The sequence below is a fragment of the Drosophila nasuta genome, chromosome 2R, assembly GCF_023558535.2.
Source record: "Drosophila nasuta strain 15112-1781.00 chromosome 2R, ASM2355853v1, whole genome shotgun sequence".
Lineage (NCBI taxonomy): Eukaryota > Metazoa > Arthropoda > Insecta > Diptera > Drosophilidae > Drosophila > Drosophila nasuta.
Genome location: NC_083456.1, coordinates 16,914,337 through 16,936,205, shown reverse-complemented (window position 1 = coordinate 16,936,205; position 21,869 = coordinate 16,914,337). Strand labels below are relative to the sequence as shown.

Here is a 21,869-nt window from a genome sequence, read left to right as displayed (position 1 = left end):
TTGTGGTTTTGGTGGTTGAGGTGGTTTGGGGCACAAAAATCAATAAGTTGTGCGGCTCTAAAACACTCAACTTTGTGGCATTTTTGCGCCATAAAACTTGTACGCTTTTATGGTACTTAGAATGAACAAAATGACAACCTCAAGCACAACCTCCACCACTCTTCGTCTCTCTGTAAGAGGAGCCATTGGCGGTGCTTCTGGCTGTGCTTGTGCTTGGGCTTGGCCTTGAATTTGTATGCCACGATTTGTAGTGCCACAAAGTTCCAAACTAAACTAAACTAAACAGAACAGAACAGAAGTGAACTGAACTAAACTGAGCTGAGCTCAACTGAACTAAAAGTATGCAGGCCAAAGTCTGGCATTCGGCGCTAGGCACTCGACATTGCCGTTGGGGTCAATGTGGCAGGAAAACTAAGCAGCTCATTTGCCATAAATTCAAATGCGTTGCCTTTAGGGGGGCCTGTACGCCTGTGCGTGTCCCTTGATGTTTCGTGACAGTAATAAGAGACTTGAAGTGAAATTAATTGTCGCAACTGAAACCGAAACTGAAACTGAAACAGAAACAGAAACAGAACTGAAACAGAAACTGAAGCAGCGGAAGTGACAGTCGGGGTCAGGGCTGAAGTCGGCGCGGAGTTCGCTCTTTGAATGCAACCGTTCTTTGACAGCTGCAATTTCTCTGCCGTTGCTGTCTCTAGCGCCTCCGCTCCTACCCGAAATGGTGGCATGCAACGTTCAGAAGCTACCTGAACATTTAATGGCCAAAAAACTTTATACACAAAGTGGTACAAGGCAAAGGAAGTTGCTTTTGTCGTGGTTGCGTTTTCAATTTAAACTTCCAAATCGCATGCAACATTAATAAACAAAACTAAAGTAAATATTTATAACTTGATCGTGCGCCGAATCTTGTTTCATACAGCAAATAAATAAAATGCAAATAATAAAACGGTTCATATTTTTCGAAATTTATTTAGAATATAACTTACCTTAAATAAAACCATTTCTTCCACGTTGTGCTTGCATTTAAATGTGGCACTTGAGCCTCGCTCCACATACCTTGGCACCACCAGCTCAACATTCACATCCGATTGTCCATCTAGGGGAAATAAAGAAAATACACACGGTTTTAATAGCTGCAAATAGACTCGACAGAGCAACCACATCATCGACCCGCTCTCTCTCTCTCTGAGAGCGCCACGGCATCGACGTTCAATTGCGGCTTAATTGAAACGCCATTAAATGGCAGAAGCAGACGCAGAAGCAAAATGAAAATGAAAACAAAATCAACAGCAACGGCAATGAAAAGAGTGAAGGCAAAAGCAAAAACAACAACAACAACATGACCAAATATGCAGTCTATTTTAAGTGCGGCCAACACGGTTGAACCTCATCGGCAGCCACCTTTTTTAATTGCCAGTTTATTGGGTATAGCCCCGGGGCTGACCTCCCGGACCGGCTCGATAAATCTTAATTTGTTTGCCAAAGTGCACATAAGAAATTTTTCGCTTGCATTCCAAAAATACTTTTCTCTGAGCGTGTGTGTTTGTGATTCTGAAATATGTGTCTGTGCGAGTGTGAGTGGACGTGTACAGTCATTGAGTGTCAAATATTTACGTGGGGCATGCACCAAGCTTGTGACGTGCCTCGCTGGGAAATATGAGTATAAGGCCATCAACAGCAACAGCCACAGTTTTACGGTGTTTTATTCTGCTTTTCATTCTGACGACACCTGTTTCGGTTTGTGCTTTCGTTTTTTTTATTTGTTGCTGAAGTGCAAGCATTGAATAACATGAATAAGATGAAAAATCAATTGTTCACAAAGCTCTTGAAAGTAAGGGTTATTTATTTGTTTTATTGAAATTTATTATTACTCAATAATCAGACTTGCGATTGCTGTGCAATCAATTAGCTACTAATCTTTGTGTAAATAATTTATATGCTCATAAATCACGTTTCGACGGTTATCTGTTATTTCCGGCAGCAATATTGCAATGAATCTGCGTTATTAAAAGTTAAGCATTAAATGTACATATATTATATTTTAAATGCTAAATTACTGTTGCAAACTGTTGGCAAAACATTTTGATTGGCACTTGAACTGCTCAGAAAATGATAATTTCGAAAGCTACTTAAATGACCGACGGCATCTGGCAGAGATGAAAGTTCTCGGTTCGAACTTGTAACAATTAGCAAATTGCTTTGCAGCGGGGAATCAATAAATTGGGCTGCGATCCATTTACCATCGAGCATTTCCGCTATTCCAATCATAATTAAGACACCAAAAATGGCAAAACGGCAAATAGCAAATAGCAAATGGCAAATGGCAAAAAGACAGAAGGCAAACACATTGCCTACAAAGTGGCGCCAATTTCATTTTCATTTATTCACACCACGCTGCTGTCGTCAGTCACGCAAAATGTCAACGACTGAGTAAGTAAAAAACGTGTCAGGCAGCGCGAAAAATATGGGAAAAAGCGGAAAACAAGAAAACCAAATGAAATGAAGCACGTCAAGTGTATGACAGGCAGGCAGGCGGGCAGGCAGGCAGAAAGGCGGCGAAGCAGTCAAACATTGGAACATTGCTTGTTGCCCGTTTGGTTTGGCAACTTGTTGCAATACACAGCGAACATGCCAAGCCTTCATTGGTTTTGTGGCATTCCCTTCAGCATATCTGCCATCTGTATGTGTGTATGTGCGTGTGTATGTGTGTGTATGTACGTGTTCGTGCCGCACGCTAACGAGCAGTAATTCACGAAAATTCAATCATGCCCAGCTGGCCAAGACTCGACAGCCAAACCGCAGCCTGCAGCCTCCAACCATCAACGCCTCCCCTTCTCACTCATCTGACACCTCCTCCTCCTCTTCCTAGCCACGGTCTCCCATGATTCAACAAAAGGGCCAAAGGGCACACAGTCATGGAACGAATTGGAGCACGAGTTGGTTGACTTTTTGCCCGTTGCCTTGCTTCGGCTCCTGTCTGGATAATCGTGTCGAGTATTTGGCATTAATGCCGCCACACTCAACATCCATTTCTATGGCCAGACTTGGCAGCTCGCCAATACTTTATATTTATTTAAAAAACAAAAATGAAAAACGAAGCAAACTTTATAGCGTCGCAACCTCTGACAAGATGTTCACCCGCCGCAATTATTGTGGCGTTGCCTGCCACAGCCAAAGAAATATTCATTACAATCTGCCTGCCACGGCGAATCTCCTTTGGTTCGTCAGAGTGTTGGCTAACTAAAGTCCTTGCTTCTTGCTTGTTGCTGCTGCCGCCTTGACTTTGGCTGTAGCTGTGGCTGTGGAAAAAAATGAGCTCACATTGACAACGACAGCGCGAGCGTTTTGTTGTACGTGGTGTACGTGTTTTACAAGCGGAAATTGATGATTTTCCACAAGTCGAGCGACAATAAAGCGTGCAGCATGTCAGCAAAACGCAAATAATCAATCAATCAACATTAATCAAGGGAGAGTGAGCCTTGCCCGCCCACAATCTACAACTGTTGCAGTTATCCAACGAGGCTTTGCCTGTCTGTTGTGCCAACAACTACATCAGCATATTTGCTGCTGCTGCTTTATTTGAAAATGTGGAATGAGTTTAGGAAGCCATAGATATGCATATGGCTTCAGTTTAATACGCAAATTTCCCAGAATTTCTAAAAATAACTAAGAAATTCAAGGAAATCCTTTAATATTCAACTTTATTAAATTTTAAGACAAATATAAACTCGAAAGCTTATGTTTATACTATTTTAGTGCAGATTAGCAACATTTAATTATAAAAGCAATACGTTCACTTTGATAATTGATTAGCAAGACTTTAATAAATTGCATACGAAATGTTATTTAATTACGCAAGAGTAAACTTTAAATACAATTCAGATTTGAGCTGTTAATTATTGTATTTAAAACACAGAAGCAATCAAATAAATTGAATTGGCTTCTGCTTAGGTCGGAGTAATTTCTAAACATAAATACGAAATTCAATATAATCTCTTAAACTCGTAAGCTAATCAATTCATGTTTTAGTGCAGATTAAAAAGATATAATAATATTAATAATGGTATTACGTTCACTTTGACGATTGATTAGCAGACTCTACTAAATTGTATGTTAAGTGTCATTTAATTACTCAAGAAAAAACTTAAAATATAATTTAAAACTCATTAGATTTGAGCTGTTAATTTAAGACACAAAATCCATCCAATAAATTGTTATAGCTTAAGCTTAACTCGGAAAAAGTACGAAATTCAAGCCTTTGATTTCAGATAAACAATAAATGTTTATGCTGTTTTAATTTAATATTAGTAGCATTACGTTCACTTTAATGATTGATTAACAGACTTACCAAATCGCATATAAAATGTTATTTAATTACTCAAGAGAAAACTTTAAATATAATTGAATACTCATCAGATTTGAGTTGTTAATTCTTGTGTTTAAAACATAACAAAAGCCATAAAATAAATTGATTGATGGCATTCGGTAGGTGAACAGCAGTTGGGAATATGAAAACTTTTGTCTATGGCCGAGTTCTTTGTGCTGAACTGTTTACTGTAAACTGTTGGCTGGTTAGGCACTAATTGCAATAACATCAATAAATTATTGTTGCAAAGACAAACACAAGGGGCGGCACAACAATGTCTGTGGCAACAGTCTGGAGCAGAGAACCATAAACAGCATTTGCTGCTGCTCGATTGTATTCATATTTTCAATTGATTGCTAAATCAATATTTGAACTTTGGCAGCTGCTCAACAGTCACATTTCGCCTAAGGACATAGAAAAAGAGAGAGAGAGTGGAAAAAGGCCCCCCCAATGAGAATGTAGCAAAAGAATAAAGCGAATAAGCGATCCACATTTGTGGCTGATGACTCGCTCGCTGTTATATGTAACTATCCGTGTGTGTGTGAGTGTATGTGTGTGTGCCACGCCTGTTGCAATGACAACGCAGAACGCAATTATAGCCCTTCAGCTGAAGTGGTAAGCACTGAGTGCTGTCCGTTCCCTACCGGCCTGTCCGTCTGTCATTTGGGCTACATGCTGGCCATGGCCAGCTAGCAAGCACTCTGACAGAACTCCCGACACTCTGTTGCTTTTCAATATAATGTTGAATCATTATGGTTGATTGGCAGACCAAGCACAACGACTGACCTACACCCCTGCCCTGCCCCTTCTTTCACGAAATGAGTAATACTTATAAGCAATATGCGCACATTCTGCAGAAGTTCATTAGTTCACAGACTATCTGGCTGATTGACAGACAGGCAGGCATTGTCTTTCCCACTCTAAGGGCGTTTTCCTGCTCATTATTGCCATTTGATTTGCCCCAGTTACTTTTCAGTTTCCAGTTGTATTGTAGTAGTGTGGTAGATGTGTACAGATATATTGTGCACTTTATATAGTGAGTTTATTTCTAATTGATTTACTCGAGTGACTTTGTGGCTTTTCAATTTATATTTATGCTTGATCGACAATGGTCAAAACCTAATCAATGTGGTTATAGTGTTTTTGCACGACGACAAAAGGCCAAGGAAATATCAACAGTAATAATAAACCTACATATATCCCAGCACATGAGCTAAAAAGCCTACCCTAAACGACTTCAAGGATGAGGTGGAGAGAGGTGGAAAAAGTTCAAGGAGCTGTGTTTAAGCAAGGCGAAAGGATAAAGCCATAAGTCGTTATGTTTTGCCAAGCCAGTCGCTTGGTAAATTTAGGCTGATTTTGCTGCTGTTATGCACAAAAGAAGAATAAAAAAAAAAGAGAAGAATGAAAAAATAACAGAAAAAATAGATGGGGAAAGTAAACGAAAGTTAGGTCTGCAGGCAACGTGTCGGTGGCATAAAGTAATTTTATAGAACAAATCACAGGCATTAGTGGATATAAATCCCGTTTATCCTTGCTTGTGTATGCGCGCGTGAAATTTAAATATGTAGCGGACACAGCGGGGCGACAGAGAGACAAAACACGGACACATCCACAGCCACATTCGGAGGGAAACGAATACAACAATAGAGAACCCAAGAAAAATGGTTGTCCTTTGCAAGAAAGTGGCCTGCACGGTCCTTGAACAACTGGTGGGTGCGGAAAAAATATAATAAAATATATATCTATACACACCCGCGCGCACAAACACACATACACACACATAAACTGATGTATATGTATAAGTATTTAAGCTATTGTTTTTATGCAAGCTAAATCGGCTCAACAACGTTGAGTATACGAGGCGTGGAACTAAGAGAAGAAGTGTATGAAAGTTATTCGGCTGTACTGTGAATTTTAAGTAGTTGTTACTTGCAGTCGTCGGCATCATGAAGATAAGTGGTCTTTAGTTTTCCATATATCAAAGAGAATTATCTAATGTGAACAAATGCATGAAATGGATGTATGTGTGTGGAAAGTTCTTTTGAATTGAAAGAAAGTTTTATTGAGAGCATTTGATTTCCTTGTACCTTCGAGTACAATTTTCAATTTAATATTTATTTTATCACATTTGGAAAATGAAATCAGTTTCTGTAAATAAAAAATCAAAGAACCTAACCAGCGTGAATTTTTTTTCATGCACATACGCACACAAGAAACCGAAAGAGAAGCAGCATCAGCAGCAGTAACAGAATCATAACCAGAAGAGAGAGAAAAACCAACCTTGTATATGAGTATGGCCGACAAAAGTAGCCAATGTAATGGTCAAAACAAGAAAGTGCCAGCGCAACGGGAAGCAAACATCCCGTTTTGAAAATTTTATCTGGTCATCCGGCAGTTCTGGCAGTGACTACAACCATTCCAGCAGCAGAAGCAGCAGCAACAGCAACAGCAACAACAAAGCAGTCAGACCGCCACCGAGGCAGACCGACCGCCAGTTGTAGTTGTAACAAAACCAAAAAACGGAAAGAAAAAAAGAGAGAATCCGTTTATAAGTAAGTACATAAGAAAATGGCTTCAAGGGCACGCTCTGGCGGCTGCAGCACAACCACGGCACGCCCATCGGTGCGCCCAGCACGTAGGGCACATACAGCACGCCCAGTGCCCATTTACAAGGCCGTGGAGCAAACACATGTAGGCCATGAATCTCATAACGAGTGTTAGTCATGCGCCACAGAGTCCGCCCCCCACTCTATGACTGAGTGTGTTAGTATTTATGTGAGTTGGTGTGTGTCTGTGTATGTGTGTGGGTTGCCCTCAGTTATCGGACCAGTGAGTGCGACCAGGACCTGGACCTGCCTGCCTGCCTGTACCTGCCTCGTAAAGATGCAGACCATTATAGAAATGAAAAGCAAACGCAAAGGCAACCGACAAGCGACGGCGACGACGACGACGACAGACGGCAACGTAGCCGACATCGTTGTTGGCAAACACATAAAAGTGCTTAAATTACTTTTAAGCGAAATTATGTTTTATTAATGCGTTGGCCAGTGCCAGCAACAGCAACAACAGCCACTGACAGACAGAAAAATAAACAAGCAAACATTGCAAATTAGTTGCGCGAATGGTTTCGCTTTTGGTCTCAGTTTCTGTTACTGTTACTGTTTCAGTTTCAGTTTTCATTTTTCAGTTCAGTTTTTGGCTGTTGGCCACACGACGAATGCGCAATTTTGTCAGTAACTGCAATGTGTGGGTGCCTGAGTGTGTGGTTATGGTGTGTGTGTGTGTATAATATAATTTTAATGCCCGTTTCTGACGCTGTTCGAGCTTGACAACTTCTCATTTGCGGCTACCAGCTGCCAGAACAAATTTATTCATTTCCCTCTGAAAGATTTTACAATCAATTTGGGAAAATGCGCTTAAATCATTGATGATAAATGCCCGTAAAACCAGTTAAAGGATATACGGACTACGAACCATTTTGGTGACATTTTCCACATATTTTTCTGGTGCGGTCAGCGCTTGGATTTGTTTATTTCGAAATCTGTGGAAAAATATCAAATAAATAGAACTGAAACGAAACGAAGCGAAGCGAAGTGACAAACAGCAGAAAATTATTTATTATTTCGGTGGTACAGCAGTACAGTGCGACACAGATGTTTTTGGAAAAATTGAAATGGAAAACTTTCAGCAGGTTGAGGAAAACTCTGAATTGAAAAGGTGAAGAGAACGAGCGAAGGCAAGAAGTGGGTCCACCTGGACAATTAATTAAAGCCTGTCATGGCTAGGCAAGTCTTTTTTGGCCGACAGCAGCCAGCGACCGATATCAAAACCAAAAATTTCAACTTGTTTGTATAACCACAGCTGTAGTATTGTGTTACGTATACGTAATTTGCCTAAGCAAATTCCTTGCGCCGCATTGCCGAAATGCCAGTATTTGATGTTGCCCTTATCTCTAATCTACACAGGCATTAAGCCAGCGACACAAACATGGGCCAAGCGATGGTCCGACAGACGATAGGCGACAGGCGACAGACGACAGACGAGGAAGCCACAGGACCTGCGGCATATCCAGAGTCCTCTGATGATATTGACATTTATGCTCGGCACACAGGCCACAGCCCGCAGCCCACAGGCCCAAGGATGTTGCCGTTGCTGTAGTTTTTCCTTTTTTTTTGCTCATTGTTGTTGGTTGCTTCATCTTTTTTAACAAAATGCTGGGCACACTTTTTGATGACATTTGACAGCACCTGCTGCCTGCCAACAAAACCAGACTAGGCGGGGGGCAAAGCATTAGCCAGATCTTGTCTAGGTGGCTGAATTTAGTGATTACAAGTATTTGATATTTGAGGATGGTATAAATGATTCGCTCTGACATTTGGCACAGCGATAAATGCGCATTAGAGTTGAGCAGGAGCACAAAATGACGCAGTTTGCAGTGTCGAACACGCATGACCACAATAATAAAGCCATATTTGTTTAGTGCCAATAAAGAGCTGGTCAACTTGTTGTGCGAAACAAAGAGTGCCAGAGTGTTAGTGTGCTGAACAAGTCTTAAAGAGCGAGAGAGAGTGGGAGAGAAGAATTTCCACACTCAATGGCAAGCATAGCTTTTGTTTGTATTCCAATTTCAGCTGCTGCCTCGGGACTCGGGCGCCATTTAAAAATCAACGCAAAGTGCCTTCATTATGCGACTCGTGACCGTACCCAAACCCTGTCATGGTCCCGGCCTCATACCAGTCGCATAACAAATCCCTAGCCAAGGGCTAGCATATTTTTATATTCAGCCAGGCGGAGAAAACACTCACAAAAGGCGTAACAATCAGTCGGGGCGATCATAAAATCTATATGTAGTCAGGTTTTTGGCTTCTGGTTTTGGTGATTCTAATCAATAATTTACGCATTTTCATTTCGTTCCGCCCAAAGGTGGCATTAGCATTGGGCCCACAATTACTACGACAGACAGACGGACAGACGGAGAGACAGAAAGGCAGGCAGACAGAAGTGCTAGGGCATTCAAGTGTGTCCCTGTTTGTGTGGGCTCTCTTGTTGTTATTGTTGTTGTTGTACTCTTCCTCATTTTCAAGAAATACAAACATCGGCAAAACTCTGTCTGGGCCCTATTCCCAAGTGCCCATTTTCTCAAGTCGGCGCTGCATAAATTGTTTTGGTCGTGTGTCTCGCTTTGTTTGTAGTTTACAGTGAAAAAGTTTTGGCGCTCCAAGGTTCTCAAGTTCTTAAAGTTTTACGTGATAATTTGCACATCTCATAATATCTCATAATATAATATATTATTTATGCTTAATTTTAGCTTATTTCTGCATTCGCTTCCTTGTGCATTTTGCTCTCGCTCTCTCTTTCTCTCACACAAATCCAATTATAGCTAAGCAGCAGCGATTTAGACTCCAGCATATTGCTGTTGTTGTTGCTGCTGTTGTGCTATTACTCTTGCTGGTAATTCCTTAAGGATTGTGTTTACTTGAGTGCGCATGTGGCTGCCAATTGACGCATATTTGACTTTCTGCCTTTTCTCGCATATTCTTGCTGTTTCTTGTTACAGTTGAGTATTTGAGTTGCCAACATAATACACAATTATTGAGCAACGCTGAGATTTGGCTGTGGTCCGCCATTCATTCGCTGATTGCCGTCTCTTGAGCTCTGGCAATTGTTGCGTGAAGCACCACAAAAACAGCAGCAGCAACAGCAACAATATAAATATCAACAGTAGCAGAAACAGCAGCAGTAGCAGCAGCTAGAGCTTGATGAATACTAAGCAGCTTAGCCCAGCACTTGGCATTGAGTTTGGATCAGAATTTTAAATGCTCGCCAAGCCAAGTGAGCCACACAAAACCTGCTAAACAAATTCTTAGCCAACGCAAAGCCAATGAAATGCGTGCTAGCTGCCACGCTTCGGGGTTTTCTTTCTTGGAATTGGCTTGCGTTAATTAAAGTCAAGCCAATGCTTAAACTGCACAAATGTGGCAATTAATAAAGCGCCAAAATGAGTTCAGCAGTGAGCTAGCTCACTCGTAGCTCTCATATTGACACAAAAGCCTGAGAGTTGGGTACACACATTATGCATACGACGCGTGCTTCATGCTCTAGGCGGCGGCAAGTCAAGTATCTTGGCTTAGACTGCTGCCGTTGCGAATATTCATAAGCTTCCTACATTTATAATATTAATTGAATTTGACGCATGAAATATTTTATTCATACAAGAGAAGTGCGTGTGTATGCTAGGAGTAAGAGTCTCTGCGTGGCTCTGTGTGTGTGCGTGTGAGTGTTTGCTTGTGGGCGGCAACAGCTGCTAAATCATCAACTTATGGGCTCATTAACAGCTGTAGCGAATAGGCTGTAGGCCGTTGCTGTTGCTGTTGCTGTTCCTGATTCTGATTCTGACTCTGGCATCGAGTTGCGCCGAGTCACCTGCCGCATATTAACTGCAGGCATTAAACATTGTTAAGAGCCGCAAAATCATCACAGTTACACCCCAAACACACATACCTAACATTCGCTCACTCAGCTGGTCCTGTCCATGCCCATTGCACAGTCGGTTAGATAAATGACTGGCTTTCCCCACTCACAACATAGACACACACACACATACACTCAGTCACACACATATAAGCCGCATCATTAGGAGCTAACTACACCAGCAGCAACATCTAAAGCATGCTCCATGAAGAGTCAGTCAAATTAATTAGGCAGCTGTCAGGCTCGTCTTTGTCTGCATCGTCACAGCCGCCCGTCGACATCTTAGTCTCAGCTGTATGTTTATCTTCCCGGGCAACTTAACCCGAATCACTATAAATTTAAAAGATGTACTCCCAAGTACAATTTAAATGCCTGCATATATTAGCCTAATTCCAAAATACATAATTACTGGTCTCACCATGTGCAGATTTAATGCGCAATTTCTTTTTAAATATATGCTGAGAACTGTTTGCTAAAGTAAGTCTAAAAGAAATTTCGTTGGTAGTTATAATCTTATTATACACCAGAGAGATTCAGCTTGAAAGACTTGTGTTTAATGCTTATGATTAATATAGTATGGTACACACGTATCTCGCAATCCATTTAAATATTAAATTGAAATTGTATGCATTAATTCAAGGCAAGGCTTTCAGTACTTTCACTTGATTTGTTTTATTTATTTTCGCTTTACTCTATCGGGAAAGAGAGAGAGGGAAAAGAAAAGAGTGCGGCTCGTTTTGGTTGTTTGTCACACTCAATTCATGCGGCTGAGTCAATTTTCAGTAATAACACTTTATTTGGCCCATTTTAGTTGTTCATCAAAGACTGGGAGAATGGGCTCAGTCGGGAAAAGGACTGACAACACAGCTGCTTATTGTATGTCATGTCTTGTTTGTGGGCGTGCCTAGATTTCACCAGCTAGCAGCTAGTGTTTTATTGCCTACTTTAGGGCGCTCTCATACACACTCACCACGAGTAGCAGTAAGGCAGTCGCTTGGCAGTCCTTTATGCGACCCGTTAACAATACATACTTTCAAGTGAGCACACACATACACACAAACACACACACGCTTTCTCGCACACACACAGAGACCAGCAGCCGAGTGGAAAAACAAAAACATTTGCCTTTCATTTGCGTCCCCTTTGCATAATAAAAATGTGTAGTTTACTTTTTTTTCCTTTCCAGCAAGCTCAGTCGCAGTCGCAGTTGCAGTCACAGTCGACGTCGCCGTTGCCGTCGCAGTTGACGTCGCTGCCGGCTTCATCGTCAGCCAACTTTTCTAGCCCTTTGTTTCCACATTTGCTGTCGTTATTGTTTGTTTGTTTGCCAGCTTGTTATAGTCTTGTGCGTCTCTTGGTGTGTATGTATAGAGGGTGTGTGTGTGTGTGTATGTGTGTGTCTGTAGGAGGGTGCGGCTTGTATGTGTGACATTTCCGCCCATGTTTAACTTTTCACTCAGTATACTCTACCCCATCGCTAAGAGCGAGCCTTTCTCCTGTCTCCTGCTTCCTTTATTATTTTTTTCTCTTTTTTTTTTGTTGTTTTTTTTTCGGCCATTTTATGTGTCATTTTTTGCCTCAGCGCTGAGGCTTAATAAAGTTTTTAGTGCCTAGACATGTTTTTGTTTTAATTCCCACCATACGCCGACATCATTTACACACATAGACTCACACACACACACACTCAAACAATCTCACCCTCACACGAACACACACAATCGCAGAGTCATTGCGTTTTTAATTAATTTTGCTTTCTGCTGGCAAATTGTTTCGCTGTGTGAGTGAGTGTCGTGTGTGTGCGTAATAGCAATAAAATAAAATACATATGCAGAGACTCGAGCTGGAAATTGTTCTACGCTTTGGCAGTGATTAAATTGTTATGACTACTCTCACATTGCCGCCTTGGAAGCACTTTAAAAGTGCTAAAAACGTTTGCAGCTTTGTGGGAAAGTGAAATGCAAACATCGAAACTGCAAATCGAGATGGTTTGAACAGCAACAACAACAGCGTGAATATGAATCTCAACGTTTCCTTTCCATTTCACACGCTGCAAGCCAAATAATAAACAAATAATAAATACCGAGTATGAACACAATAAACTTTAAAGTTCATATGCCATGCTTCACGCTCGTCAGCCATAAAAATGACTGATGATGTCCAACTGGTGATAAAATGTGAACTACACACATTCATATTTCAGTGACCATAACATAGCAACAAAAGAAAAACTAAAGCCTTTTGCAGTTTATCATTTTTTATGATTATTATTCTTATTACTAGCATAAAAACAGCAAATGTAGTAAAACAAAATTTTTTGCTTAACCTTAATACAACTACAAAATTCAATTAATAATTAATTTTCTATAATTTAAAGAGAGTAATATGTGTACTTTATTATACATGTAATTTCTCTTCCTACTCAATAGTTCCTAATTTGCCTATTGCGTATGAACATCTTGCATCTGTCAGAAGTTGAATGTTTGAAAATCACTGCTGACAATTTAAATGCAAAAAGTTTAAAGTATGATGGATTCAAATGTTTACATCTTCAAACAATTGAAAAGTTTACATCCTCATCTCAGGCAATCTGAGTTTTCTTTTAAAAATTATTACAGCTTAAAACAATTGAAAAGTTTACATCTGCATACACATGTGTGTATGTTTGGGTAGTAGGTGTTGCCTGAAAACCCTTTTTCTGCAGCAATATGAGTTTTCTTTTAAAAATTAAACTTTGCACAGGGCTGTACCAAATTGAGAATGGTTTTTGGGGCTATTTAGCCCATCTCTTCGCCTGGCAATGTTGTCGTTTTGTCGTTTATTTGACTTGACCACAGGCCACACTTGTGGGTAAAGTATTTTCAGATTTTTGGGGGCACACACAAATTTATGCGTCATCAATTTAGCCTTTGAACCATTTCTGGCCAGAGCTGGTTGGCAGGTTGAGAGCGGAAGATTTGGAAGGTTGAACGGTTGTTGGACAGGGCTGCTTAGTAGGCGTCCGACTAAATCCCTTAAATCCTAAACTTGTCATTGCTAACCAGCAGGTCTCATTCATTTTGCATGAATTGCCGGCAGCGTTTGACTTTAAAATGCTCTCGACCTTTGTTAAAAGTTTTCTACCAAAGCCCGAAAAACTTTATGCCAAAAATCAAAATGTGGCCAGTAATGAATGCGTCGGAAAATTCCTGGTCGGCTTATGCATGGTCTTGGGTTCTGGATTTCGACTTCAGAATTGTATTTGAAACTGAAGGGAAATTGGGCTCAGCGGCAGCTCTCAATGTTCATAAGTGTATTCGGACGAATAATTAACGCTTCGCTGCACAGCATTCGAGTCCCAGCTTTGAGCACATTCCACTGCTGTTTGTCATTTGCCATGGGAGTCAATTTACATTTGGCCAGCAGAATTCGATTTTAGTAGAGCGCATTGTTGTTGCTGTTGCTGAGAGTGTTTGTCAGCGTTTGCTGACCCATTGCGTGCCATTTGCCAATTTATGGCTTTTTGAAATTTATTTCGGGTCTGCCAGTTACAAATGTCTGCCGGCGATGCCAACGCGTTTTTGTGATTTGGGTTGAATTAGCCAAGATTTATACTGCAACTGCTGTTGCTCCTGTTCTTGTTGTTGTTGTTCTTGTTCTGCTGCTAATGTCGGGGCTTGCTTATTAAGCCTCATTAAAACAGCCACAAGAGCAACATCAAAGCAGCGAGCGCAGCAGCAGCGGATTTAACTTTCATGAAGCCGCTTCCTTGCGGCACCAGCAATCAAATAAAAATCTCACGACGTAATTTTTTTCTCTGCTTTATTCTTCGTATTTTTTATAATATGAACGGCAAAAAAAGGGCGCGTTTCCCTATCAACAAAAGGCAGCAAGGACAATAACTGTGTGGCTCTTAATAAACCCATAAATTTAGTGAAAAATGGTAAATCGATTTCTTTTCTTGCGTTTATTGTTATTACAAAACTGTCACAGCGATGGCGGCAACTTAAAAATGTAAAAAGCAAAAAAAATTGAGTCGAACTGAAGCAAACCGAGCGTAAGGCAAATGCAAGCATCTCCTTCGGCCATGCCAAGTAAATCCTTTTTGATAAAGTGCTTTCATTCTCTCGCCACTCACACAGCGACAGTTCAAGGCAAAGGCAAAGGCAAAAAGCATAGCAGCAGCAGCCAGCAGCAGCAGAAGCCAGAGCAACTGGCAAATTTCGCGCGCTTTTGCTTCAAGTGTCACATTATGACCATTTTGCACTGCAAACGCCTCGTTGGCTTTCGCAGTTTTTGACTATTCTCTCTGGCTGAGTTCGTTTTAGTGGCGGATTTGGCAATAAGACCCCATCAGATTTATGCAGCTTCTGCCAAGCGTAATTATTTGCTGACATTTTAATAGTTTTCAATTTACGTTTGCTTTTGACTTGACTCGATAAATAGCTAAAAGAGCGAAAGTTGGAATTGTAAAAGTCATTTTCTAATTTACAAATAATGAAAAGCATTAATAAATAAAGTGCGTAATTTTAGCACATTAAATATTTTCTTTTAAATATTTGTAAGTTTGTAAAAATGCTTTACTTTTGATAAGCACAACAATCTACAAATTGGGTTCTTCTGTTCGAGCAATAAATATGCAAATAACGTATACTAGATAAACCATATCCATTAGTTTTATTCACTCAGTTGACACAACTATGGGTCAAATTCGTTTCTTGCTTCTTTTGTATGCTTATGCTACGCATTCATGTCAGCTTCATGAATATTTGAGATGTCGCACTTAGGCATAATTGTTTTGTGTTGGAGTTTTCCTTTTTTTACCGCCTTCAGCCAGCTGACGTCTGTCCCAGAAACACATACACACTCACACACAGCACACGCTAGCATTTTTAATGGCCTCAGTTTAACGACATTACCCAGGACATCATAAATAATACAAATAATAGCAAACGTTGAAATATAAAATTCGTTTTTCGTGTTTCCAGGCGCTGCCAATGCACTGACAATTTGTCGTATGAGCAACTTTTTGATAGGCTCAGTTGTTGCTACGCTTTGCTCGCCGATAAACTTCTCATCTCACATGCTGTCTAGCTCGTTTTCTCTCTTGCCGTCTTCTTCTTTGTCTACTGTACATGTGCTTGTCAGAAGGAACGCCGCATGTCCTTGCCGAGGTGCTGCCACCCTGGGGCTTTTAAGTTTGACGCTCGTTTATAGACTTTGCACACTTTGCATTTACTTTACGGCGTCGCTGATGCGGCTGATAATAGCACCACGTGGCGTATGCGCAATGCCAGACCAGGTACGAGCACAACAAGCGAAATGCCAACAAGAACAACAACTTAACAAAACCAACGAAAAAAAAAAAAGTTGCCCCAAAAGTTTTTACAGCTCGATACACACACGCTTCATATCTGCCCACTCTTTTCCCTTTGTATTCCGGTATTCCGTATTTTCGGCCTACCGAAACATTCCATGTCCCCACTCCAAGTCGCAGTCGTAGCTCAGCATCATTTACGTCTTACCGTTTTGCTGCTGATTTGGCATCTGGGCTTTACTGAAATTCCGGCCGCTTGCCATTGTTTTCGTTTTGCCGAAGCTTGTTTTATAACTTTTTGATTGTCTTTGCGCCAAATTTGTGCAAAATTGTTCGAGTCGTGTGCCAAGCGCTTCTCTTGCTACCTGCGGCTTGTGCAAATTGTATGCTGCGAATTACCGCACACACAAAAACCCGGGCCTGGCTGCCATGTGTAATATTTACTTTAATCTGATTTCAGTCGCTCAAGTTAACTGTGACACTAAGACGCCAGTCGCGACACTTTGCCAGGCAACACATAGGAAGGCAGGCAAAACTTTGCCCATGGCGCACATATTTCGGCAACAATTTATAGACATTCCATAATGCTTATGTAAAGTATACATATTGGCAGAGTCAAGTTTTAAAGTCTCGAGTACATTAAAGTGTGGTGCCAAGACAGCTGCCTGTGTTCGTGCTGCTGCTCGACCAAAATGTTTCATTAGATATGCCAGCAACGTCTCTTTGCTCGAGTCAAAATCTCGGCAAGAGCCGTCAGTGGAGCGACGGGCGGTCTGTGGATTGTCAAAGTCGTCACATGTCGCCTGACGAGCAGCTAGACAATCAAGCGAACTCAGGCAACTCTGGCCAAGCAGCAACAGCAGCCATCACGCAGTCTGCCGAGCAGTTAGTCAGCCAGTCAGCCAGTCAGTCAGTCAGTGAGTCAGTCAGCTGCAGGCGAAATCCTCTTTCAACCCGCCTGTCTTTGTGCCTGTCCTCTCCGCCTGTCTTCTGTCGTTTGTCGTCTGTGTGTGCACAACTTGGGTTTGCCGCTGGCGAGACCTGCCATTGAGGTTGCACAGAGAGCACACACTTGCCTTGTTATCGTTGTTGTTGTTGCTGTTGTTGTTCTCGCTGCCTCTTATAACTATTACATTTATATGGACATGTGCGCACATTAAGCATACGCAACGAAGGCCAGCCCTTGCCCGCAGCCATCGCTGCTGACAGCACTGTGTTGTTGCCCGTGGTTGTCATAATATTTGTTTAAATGTAAATTTCACGAATGCAGTTATAGTTCTTCGTTCTTTTGCCTCGTTTGTGTGTGTGTGTCTGTCTATATTTATGCAGGCAAATTGATTTATGTTTTGTTTAAATTTCCAAATTGAATTTGACATTTGAGAGCGATGCAAATAGAAATAAGTGAGGAGGCAGTATTGATTAGTCTGTGCGAACCTTTTCTTTGCCAAAACAAAACAAATACATAAATACGTAGTTGACGACGACAGCGAGTCACTGAATGTGTAGTATGGCTAAATACAATTAGGCTCATAACAGCTGGCAGCTATGCCACGCCGTCAACAGCACTTTCTACCACCCACATGAATAATTCAATTCGAGTAATTTCAACTCACGAAAAAAAATCAATAATAATCGCATCAGTTTCTGTTTCTCGTCGACTCGTCGTCGCTACATTTTCTTAACTTACATTTTCTCGCTTTTAAATTTTGAAAACCACCCAACGATCAGACCTGTTAATGTGTTGTGTCTGTGTGTGTATGCGTGTGTGTGCGTGTGTGGAAAACTTTCACTTCCGCAAGAAGAAATCAGCCCTGGGTAAACGCAGAGCAGCTCTCTATAAGGTTCATTTCGTTTAACGACTTGAAATTGATTTTACTGTGGCAACAGCACATTTTATATGATGCTGCCTCGTATCTCAGCCATTGGCGGTGTAATATTGCCCAAACGTGCTTTACGACACAGTCACCGATCCTTGTTGCTTCACTTCATGCTGCTTGATTGTGCTACACTCTCCTCTTCTGTGCTGCTGACTCAGCGACTCCTTGGCGTATTAATTTTTCAGCGATTACGTTGCCCCGACAACGTGTAATAGATACGAGGAGATGTAAGGTGCGAGATGGGAGAAGCTGTTGTCTTTTACGAGCTGCTCATTGAGTTTTTGATTAACTTTCGCCCCCCAAATGAAGCTGTAATTAAATTTAATTTTGTGGCATACTTTTCAGCATCGTAATTAATGTGCACAGGCAAGTCGCTTATTGGTTCGGTAATCAAATCAAATTGCCCATATCTACATACACACATACTTGCATCTGATATGCCGTTATGCTGTTAAAACTGATAAATTGCCAATGCGCATATCTGTGGCGATGGCATTTCCAATTAATTTGGTACGCGAATTGCCAATGCAATCAGAGTCAGCGACAGAGTCAGAGTCAGAGACAGAGACCGCATACCACTTTTAATGAATAGCGCAAATAAAATAGCTCACTCTTAGTATAGTGTGGCGTTGCTTTGTTGCTTTATTGCATGTGGCAAATGGCAAGTGCAAAATGTTTGTTTGCCAAAGCCAACCATTTATTAAAATTAAAAACTTGTACAAGCTATAAAATAACAACATTCTTTCGGGCATGCCATGCACACACACCCACAAACACAGAAACACACACAGGTATAGACGATGGCATGACCGTAGCAGAATGTTTATGAAGTAAATAATCGAAGCGTGCGCTCTGAATTATTCATGAGACTTATGAAAAAAACACAGTAAAGTCACAGCAGCAGCAGCAGCAGATGTAGCTGAAGGCGGACGTAGAAGAAGGTGTAGGGCAGAGTAGGGCAGCCTAACAGGAAGCAGCTTGTGTGAGGTATTGAGGTATTGAGGCTACTTCTGACCAACTGCGTGACATTCCATTGACCAAGGTCGGTTTGCTTTTTTCGAAGAAAATCAACACGTCTGCCAATGGCGTGGCATTTTGGGGGGAGTCTGAGTTTAGGGAAGTTTACATGCCTGCGCACCATTTGCAATTAGCCAGGAAGCTTGGGCTTGTTTTTGCATATGCATATTTTAGCTTAAATGCTAAATTTTATAAATAAATTGTTGACCAAGATGAGGTTTTGCTTGAAAACCAAAACTATGTACCCTAAGCTATGGCCAAGCTATTTAATATTCAAATATTGTTGGTTGCAGCTTAGGCTCGACTTAAGCTCTAAGCAATTGCATAAATTTACAAGTACGCCCTATCCTATTTCATAGGATTCCGGCATGCCAATAGACGCATGACCACAATCCCTTTATTATACACTTTCCTGCTAAGTATTTTGCTTTGTTTTAGAACTTAAGAAGCTTGTGAAATCGAATTGCATACTGGCAATATTTTGCAAACCAGTTTGAATAAAGACATCATTAAAGACTAAATGAGAGTTCATTTTATTGAAGTAATCAAATTTTACTGCTGTTTTATATTGGCAATGGTTTTCATCTTTATCAAAATTCAATAAATTTACATGCGAACTTTATTTCACTTACTTGTTGGCTTAATTCCTAGTAATCCTAGACATAAAACAGTTATCCAAAAGTAATACATATTTGCTGCTGGTTTTGCTGCTGGTTTTCTCTCGTCCTCCATTTAGGTTTAGGTTTCAAGGTTTTTAATTCCGAAATGCACAAAACTAAGTTGTACTCGACAAAACAATATTGCGATCGAAAACTGATCTGTTACTTTCTCTCTCTCTCGGGTTTTGATTATCTTCACAAAATTCAAGTTGGGCCAATTAATGGTAATTAATCAAATTGACCAAATCGGTGGCGTTGCATTTACAAATGATTTTCACTATTTTCTCTTTGGCACCAATTTAACTCATTTTAATCGCACTGCACACAATTTGACACGGCAATTGCTTTCCAATTGTGTGCACAAAATTAACTTTATTTGTTTGCCGACACTGAATATTCGCTTATTGAGGGAGTTACATTTTCGCCAAGTTGTCTGAGAGACGCGCGCAGCTTCCCGTCGATAAAGAATATTTTAAAATTGATTAAATAAAATCGCGCGCAAAGCCAAAAGCCAATGGAGCTACGTGGAGCAGGTGTAAAGCGGTTTATTGCTGTGCTTTAATAAATTTCTTATTTTTTTTGTTGTGTCAACTTTGGGTAAACACTTGCTAACTTTAAACACACAGACACACACACACACGCTCGGTGGCACTCACACCTGCTTTGCACTTTCCCTTTCACAGCACTGCACAGCACGGCACAGCACAGCACTCACTCTACACTACACTACACGCCTGCAGTGCGGATGTTCTGGCTCCTTTGGGTTGGCTCTACAAAACTGAAAAATCTCTAAACGAATCCTGGGCAGTTCGCACGCGTGCACTTGTTGTGCCCTTCGCAAGCGTTTATCCTAGACTGAACGGACGGAGCCGAGTCAAAAAACGCGAGGCTGGAATATTGACGATGACAGGATACACCTACACCACGCACGACCGCCTTGTGGGAGTAACATTTCCACTGAAGCACAGCACAGCACGAGGCTGATAACGAGAGCGAAAGCTTTCCAGACCCGACAGCACACGAATACCCGAGCGGGCAAAGCTTTTGCGCTCTTTTATCCGGCAATTTGTTGCGCTACCGCAACAGGCTTTGGCCTACTCCTGAACTGGAACCGGCGTACATGGAAATTGAAGCAACAGGCTGCCAGGTTGCCTCATGGATATTTGTATTGGCCTTTTGCCTAGCTACAGACCGACGGCCTTCCATCGTGCAACCAAAGTGGCCGCTTTAAATGCATTAAATGTGCCGCACAGCAACATCGTTTTGATTGCCATTTGGCTTACCCCAAATTCTCTGGCAAGCATAGCACTTACTTTCCGATCAAACCAGATACAAGAATAAACAAAGCTGTTGTACCAAACAAACAAAAACAAAAACTTAAACATAATTATTCCCATACGGCATAATATGTCTACAATTGAAGTACATATCAATTTAATTATTGTGGTTAAGGCTTACCTCAATTGTGGTTGCCAACAAGTAGGCAATGTGACACAATGTCGAGGAAGGAGAAACAAATGGGAATTTAATTGAAGATTTTGTTCATTACAATAATTGCAAACGCTTGTTTAAATTTGAGTAGTATTTTATTAGTTAAGTATTGTAGTAAAATAAAAGTATATGATTTATGTATCAATCTAAAATCCAATTACGCATTAATGACAAGTGTCTTTGACTCAACTACTGTATTTATTCGGTGTCATTATGTTTATTACGGTGATAAATCACATATAACTACTTAAAGAATCTCAACTTGAATTACACACATCTGCTTTATTGGTGGTAATTCATTTCGAATATTAGCTAAATCGAACACAACTCCAGAGCTCAGCCCTTAACTGTCCCTTTGTATCCTTTGCTGGCAAAAGTCAGTCATAGTCAATTAGTTGGAGCTGCTAATACACATGTTGACATGTGTCTATCTCTTGGCTACAATTTTGGGGTCGAGTCTAAGTATCCGTAAGTCCCTTAAGTCATTCCCTTTGGTGAAAGCTTTTGACACTACACAGCGTATCAATTAGTCATTAGACGCAACGCAAATAAACCGCCTGCTAAAAAGTTTTCCAAGGCTTTTGGGATTTAATTTTGGCCACACGCCTCGCAAATCTTTATATATTTCCAACAAGGTCCTGGCACGTATTGAAGTCCTTGCTGGCTTGCTTGCTTGTTGCTTGCATTTCGCG

At 41.0% G+C, this 21,869-nt stretch overlaps 1 protein-coding gene across 2 annotated transcripts in view; it reads right to left on the bottom strand.

Annotated features, from left to right (window-relative positions):
* The window catches only part of LOC132786228 (uncharacterized), a 38,519-nt gene extending 17,985 nt beyond the window's left edge, over positions 1–20,534 (bottom strand). Inside the window, exons 1-3 of one of the 2 annotated variants that reach the window (XM_060792696.1) lie at positions 20,402–20,534; positions 19,660–20,136; positions 987–1,096 (exon numbers count right to left, since the gene is read on the bottom strand). In XM_060792696.1, the coding sequence (XP_060648679.1) occupies positions 987–1,096; positions 19,660–19,759 (210 nt within the window). In that variant the 5' untranslated portion in view covers positions 19,760–20,136; positions 20,402–20,534. Of the gene's footprint in view, positions 1–986; positions 1,097–19,659 lie in introns of both variants that reach the window. The other variant, XM_060792695.1, reaches the window with a different exon arrangement.
* Positions 20,535–21,869: the final 1,335 nt, after the last annotated feature.